At 40.2% G+C, this 6,644-nt stretch overlaps 2 protein-coding genes across 2 annotated transcripts in view; one reads left to right on the top strand and one right to left on the bottom strand.

Moving 5' to 3' along the window:
* Positions 1-1,465: 1,465 nt before the first annotated feature.
* LOC102678507 (phosrestin-2) lies at positions 1,466-3,636 on the bottom strand. The gene has a single exon (XM_031511102.1). It carries the CDS (start codon positions 3,231-3,233, stop codon positions 2,025-2,027), a length of 1,209 nt encoding a protein of 402 aa, XP_031366962.1. The 5' UTR covers positions 3,234-3,636; the 3' UTR covers positions 1,466-2,024.
* A 963-nt stretch (positions 3,637-4,599) lies between these two features.
* Positions 4,600-6,644, top strand: part of LOC102678639 (erythroid differentiation-related factor 1) — a 5,316-nt gene continuing 3,271 nt past the window's right edge. Inside the window, exons 1-2 of the mRNA XM_031511101.1 lie at positions 4,600-4,988; positions 5,220-6,644. The exon at positions 5,220-6,644 is cut by the window's right edge and continues 25 nt beyond it. Of these exons, the coding sequence (XP_031366961.1) occupies positions 4,956-4,988; positions 5,220-6,644 (1,458 nt within the window). The 5' untranslated portion in view covers positions 4,600-4,955. The remainder of the gene's footprint in view (positions 4,989-5,219) is intronic.

Below are 6,644 nucleotides of genomic sequence, written 5' to 3'. Positions count from 1 at the left end.
GCTGCTCCTCCAACGCCCACCACTGCACCTATACACAGGGTGGCATCGGCGAGACGGCGTTCCATGCCCTTCGCCAGGACCTTCTCCTTCGCGAGAATCGTAGGATCGTGGACTCGTGCCTTTCGATTTGTCGCAGCCAGATATACCTGCGGCCTTCCAATGAAACTAGGAGGCCCCCTTCTTCCACCTTCTTCGTCCTCTTTCAATTTTTGTTTTCTTTTTTTTTTCCTCTCTTCATACGCCACCTTTGTTCTCCTTCGCTTCTCTCGCTCTTTCGTCTTTCGTCTTTACCTCTTCCTCTCTCACTCTCTCTCTCTCTCTCTTTCCCCTCAACCGAAATTGCGGATAATTCTTCGACCGTTCCCGAATTGATCGCGTCTCAAAGGCGCAGAAGACGGTAGAACCAGTAGTATTACTTTTCCAGGCCAAATCTAGTTGCGTCATCGAGAATAGCCGACCTTGTCCTCCGCCACTTTTTCCCCGGGAAACTGATCCGTCCCGGGGAAACTGATTGCGCAACTGATTACACACACCTACCAATCCACCATCGATCGATCTTGTTCCGCACTTGTATATTTATCGGCACACAATTCATTGCGCCATGCTGATTTCACGCCACGAAATCGATCGAGTACTTGTTGATCACGAGTTCCGTTTACACGCGTTCCCATAGAAGTTGGTCGGGATATGCATTGGATTCGCCGATTATCGCGCGAAAGAAAGACGTTTATCTCGTGTTCGAAGCAGGTTGATTAATCGAGGAGGGACACGCGTCCAGAGATAGAGAGTCAGCCCGCTTTTGTTCGCCGATATCGCGGAGTCGAGGAGTCGCGCGCGCCGTCTCGTCCCGAGACGAGGGAGAAAGGAAACGCGGAAGAGATGAAAAACTTCTTTGCAACGTGACTTAACCATTCTCGCCAGAAGTTGGTCGATCGTGGTAAACTTTAAAATTCGCCGTGCTTTCTCCTCCGCTTTTATCTTCCGTTTCGCTCAGCGACGAATATATATATCTCGTAGCACACGGATCCATAGACGATAGAATTTAAAAACTTTCAGAGAAATACACTTTACGATGATGGAGTATCATAATTGGAAGAGAAATTACTATTTTTATTTTATTTATTATTTATTCACCCACGTGATCGACAATTTTGAAATATCGTAAGAAATCTTTTTTTCTCAATCGAGAAAAGAGAATACTTGATAGGTAAAATTTAGTGAAATAGAGAAGGTAATGAGAATAACCTGTGATGTGCTACATTTCGTTGCATCGGTGGAGATCTCTGCCATTACTCGATGGCATAATTACTTCTTGCCGGAGACGTGTATTTAACGATGTGTTTTTATTTGGAAAATAGTTAAATCTGAAAGTCAGTTGCGCGGTTTAAAAGAGAGTCTTACGCAACGTGATTCGCTTTAATGGTCGAGTCGAGAGAGAGAGAGAGAGGGAGGGGGACGAAAATGGTGGTTTTATCGCAATATACGTGTGATTTATTCCTGTGGAGTTCCACAATTACGCTTGATCCACGAACGTATCGCTGTTGCTGAACGGGTGATACGCATACACACATTTTGCGTGAAATGTGTTTCGATTACTTGGGACGATTCACTTTCATCTAGGCTAGCAACGATGATCGATAGCATCAGATTCCTAGAATCGTTAACCCACTTCGAGTATACTCTGGACCATTCGCTTTAACGCTTGCCTCGTTGCCAAGATCCCTTTAAATCATCGATTCGAATCTTCAATAAAAAAAAAATTCTCATCAATTTTCCAATATATTTATAACTTACAATAATTAGTTTTTTTTATTTTTTTTTAAATATTCAAATACATATTCAACGTCGTATATATATTTATATGCATGTATATATATGGAAAAATATATAATTTTGAATTTTCGAAAACGCGATACGAATAAAAGGATCTCATTCCTTGTATCGATATCATTTCGTTCGTATGAGGAAAGTCAGATGGAGATGGAAGATTGTTAGCCAAAGAGTTATCGTTCGATGCCTCCTCTCTAGCTGGCGATCGGCTTCGCGTTTTCCACCTCCTCCACGTCCTCCACCTCCTCGTTCGCCACCTTGATCCGGTCGACGGGTTTCGGCCGCATCAGGATGAACGGCAGCTCGGCGGACAATTCCCCGCTCAGCGCGCCCAAGTACAGCTTCACCTTGACGGCGTAAGAGACCACGATGCCGAAGGATTCGCGTATATCCGGCGAGAGAAGCAGAGTGCTGGATGCCAATTCGTTCTCCTCTCTCTTCAACCGACCGTCCAACGCGATGCCCCTTCGATGCTTGTTGTTCTCCAGCTCCGGTTTCAGGTAAAGAACCTTGGTCAGATTCGAGCCAGGATTGATGGGGCAACCGTCCTGAGTCTCCACCGCGTCGATCACAGTTCTGAATTGGCCGTTTTGGAAGATGACCACGTCGATACCCTGCTGGACCAACGCCTTGATCTTCTTCACCACCTTGTTGCTGTTGTTCCTCACGCACACGTTCACGGCTATCCTCTCCCCGTGATGGTACAGCTGTTTGTCCAACGTGACCTCGAGCTCCAGGTCGCCGGGGCTCAGCAAGAAGTCCTTTCGCACCACCGTGCAAGGCTGCCGGCCTTGCTTCGTGGGCGCGTACTGGATCTTCCTTACACCCATGATTACGGTGCTCCTCTTGTGAGTGACGTCGGTCTCCGTCTCTCCGCAATAGATCTTGACGTAGTAGTTCACTCCGCAAGGCTCGCCCGTCTCGTCCTCGCCTTGTTGCAGAGTGACGCTCGACGGAGCGGATTGAGAGAACTTGAAGGTGAACGGAATCGCGTTTGGTCCTAGCTTTTGCAACAGACGATCCTGAAGCTTGGTCAGATTCTCCTCCCGTTTCTTGGTGGCTGGGAACAGTTGCTCCGAGATCAAGTAGAGATCCTTTTGGAAGTTAAGGCCCATCACCTCGTCCTCCTCCCGGCCGTAACGAAAGCTGCAAATTAGCTGGCCCCATATCTTCCTACCTGTGTCCACGTAGTCTTGATCGAGAAGTATCACTCCATCGATCGGCTCGATACCGGAGAGATAGTCGATGTAATCCCTCTTGCCCAGGTACAGAGAGATTTTGCCGTTCGGCGAGCATTTCTTGTACACCTTGAAATTCACCACCATGCCTGCGACCAAGTTCCCTCCGTGATCGTCGATCACCTTCCGTCGTTGACTGGATTCTGGAGGGTGGCCGATCCCCATCTTATATATAAACGCGGTACCAGTGACGTCAAGTTCTTTCAGGGCTTCATAATCCGTTCAACGTTGCGGATAAATCGGCTCTTTTTGCTCGCGTCGTTCCTAACCTTTTTCGCGCTATTATTCCAAACCGGTAGGATAGAGAGATAATATACTTTGTTTCTTCATCGAACACCGATGAACACGCTATACTTTCGACTGAATCGAAGATCGGCTCTTCGTGGGCTTCGTTTTGTCGTTATAATCTATTTCTATTATGCTTCTTGCTGCTTCGATCCTTTCCCACAGCGAGCTGAAATAAGAAACAACTGTTACGATATATAAGCGACTTATGATGACGAGATTACGAGGTTTACGATTATTTACCAAGTTTATTTTTGATCGCTTTTTCCTTTGGTTTTAATTTTTCCTATGTCTTTTTTTATTCCTTCGTTTTTTATATCTCTTGAATAATTAAATTAAATAATTATTTCCAATGTTACTGATTCCACTCGGGAAATAGCAAAAAAATATATAAATATATCTTTTATAATATTTTTTTTTTTTTTCGATAGAATGCTTTAAAATTTCTTGCTGTTTTCTTTGTTGTTTAAGTTTCGATGTGCTTAAATTCCACCGCTGTCGAGCAGTGCTTCGCATCAAAACACTTGCGTCATATATCAAGATACGTATTATGCTTTGTGAGGTCTCAGAGATTATTTCAGAGATGCATTATAAAGCTGAGAATATAATAACTATTATGTCATTTTTACATTAGAGATCAAGATACAAGATACATAGTTTTGAAAGAGAAAATGATGAAAGCGTATTCGATTGACATCTCGTCTTCGTACTTCGTCTGTGGTCACGCACCGAGTTAGTATAGACAAGGAAAGCAAATAGTGGAAGAAGGACAGAGATAGGATAAAAATATTGAAATCAGCGCCATCTTCAGTGTGCCGTAAACGAAACACAAAAAGGAAGGACAGAAAATAGTAAGAGAAGGACAGAGATAGAATAAGAATTGATTAATAACGCCATCTCTTGAAAATTAAGGGAATCTCTATAAGAAATTATATTTCTAAAAATTTCTAAAAATACTACTAGATGGCGCTGATCTTTAATTCTTATTCTACTTTATCTTCCCATTGAGGAAAAGTAACTTTGATGTTCGAGAGATGGCGCTGATCCTTAATTCTTATTCTACTTTATCTTCCCATCGAGGAAAAGTAACTTTGATATTCGAGAGATGGCGCTGATGATCAATTCTTATTCTATCTCTGTCCTTCTTCCGCTATTCTCTGTCCTTTGTTATTATGTTTCATTTGCGGCACTCTAGAGATGGCGCTGAATTCAATATTTTTACCCTATCTCTGTCCTTCTTCCACTATTTGCTTTCCTTGTCTCACACCATGAATGAAATTAAAGGAATCTTAATATTCCCGAGATTAATGAGAGTAAAAAATTCGTTGAAAAACGTTTGTTAAAAATCATTAAGCTTATTCTTTATTATATTTTCATCTGTATTGAAAAATTTCGATATTTTTTTCAAGTGATAATGCAGAATTAAATTGTTATTGTAGGAAACTGTTTGTAAATGTTGCAACCTTCCTCCGTATATCACATAATCAGTGGTTATGCGTTATGTGAGTGGTTGAGATTTCGATACACTCTGGTTCCTTCTAGAAATTTTGGAACATAACGACAAGTTTTGAGAGACGCGAGTGACATCATTCGAAATTAAATATGTCAGAAAGTACGGATACCAAATATGATACTGTAAGTAATGCTTTTTTCGATCACTGATGTGAAATACCTTATTTTAATACCGTTATTTTATCGAGAATCGTTTTTTACTTTATATTAGGAGTACTTCATCGTGCTACTGTTCGCAAATAATATATTGAATGTATTACTAGTTTTATTCACTGTAGAATGAAAATCGTAATAAATATGTTAAATATAAACGTAATATGGTATTTTTGATGTTATATATACGTACAATTTTAGGTCAATCCTATGCCTCTGGCTATACCATCTGATTCATCCAAGAAACCGGTCAAGTCTACCGCCGTTGTAAAATATTCGGCCGTTCAAACGCCTGCGACTTATGCTCAGTTACAATGCAACACAGATTTAAATTTACCACCAAGTAATTGGCTCAGCAGTTCTGCAGAGAGTTATGGCCTGCAAAGTGTTTGGTCTCAAACCTCTGGTTTTTCTAGTTTTCGTATGGCACATATGTTCCCTGATTGTGTAGGGGAAGTTGATGTTGTATCAGATGCAGAAAATATAAAAAAATTGTTAAAATTGCCTTACAATCATGGAGTCATATCAATGGTGGTTCACAGAATAGAAAATACATTATTGTTAGATGATTTTGACATTCATAAGTATTTGCTTAGACAAGCAGAGAGTGATTGGGAATGGTTAAAGAAATTTTTTTATGAGCATATTTTTCAGAATCTAGGAGATAAAGAAAAATGTTTGTTTCATAAGACAAACAATAGAAATACTTTGCAGCAAAAAAACTTGGTATCTAAGTTTTTATATCACTCAATAGTAGTGGCAGATAACAAAGAACAACATACCAAACCACAATTACCTGTGAAAACTTTAGAACCTTGTTTGCCAGAACCTTCTCAAGAAGAAAAAGTACCGGATCCAAATTATAATCATAATTTTGCAAGGAATATTGTCTGGACTTTTGAAAATATACAGATGCTTATTGGTACTGACATGCCGATATTTGGAGGGCAAACTCATCCGTGTATAAGCCTTAGATTGAGAGATATGACTAAACCCATTAATGTTTTAACCGGTATAGATTATTGGTTAGATAATTTGATGTGTAATGTACCAGAAGTGGTTATGTGTTATCATTTGAATGGTATTGTGCAAAAGTATGAACTAATCAAAACAGAAGATCTTCCTAATTTGGATCATTCTAAATTCAGTCCTAAAGTTATCAGAGATGTTGCCCAAAATATCTTAAGTTTCTTAAAAAATAATGCAACTAAAGCTGGACATACGTATTGGTTATTCAAAGGGAAGGATGATGATGTAGTAAAGTTGTATGATTTAACTTCTCTGTGTCATGATTTATCAGATGAAAAGGGCCAAAATCCATTCACTGTACCTGTTGCTATGTTATTGTATAGAGTAGCTCGTAATATGAAATATTCCTCTGATTATCATAGGCAACAGGGTACTATTAGAATGTTATTGAAAAATTGCATACAATTATTGACTAAAGAAAAGTACCCACAGATTGTAACATCTGCACATTTTATGTTATCTGATCTTTATATACCATCTGATACAGACCCTGCTAGTCCAGGTTTGTCAGATCAGAGTGATGAAGAGGATACGCAAAGTGAATCTAGTATTAATCATGAGAATGAAAAAGATTTGGAAGAGGAATTTGAAGAAGCT

This window comes from Apis dorsata, unplaced genomic scaffold (genome assembly GCF_000469605.1).
Source record: "Apis dorsata unplaced genomic scaffold, Apis dorsata 1.3 scaffold_292, whole genome shotgun sequence".
NCBI classification, from domain to species: Eukaryota; Metazoa; Arthropoda; class Insecta; order Hymenoptera; family Apidae; genus Apis; species Apis dorsata.
This window is presented reverse-complemented; position numbering and strand designations above follow the sequence as displayed.

Bases quoted from the DNA above. Each gene is read 5' to 3' on its own strand.
- LOC102678507 (XM_031511102.1), bottom strand. From the start codon at position 3,233: ATGGGGATCGGCCACCCTCCAGAATCCAGTCAACGACGGAAGGTGATC.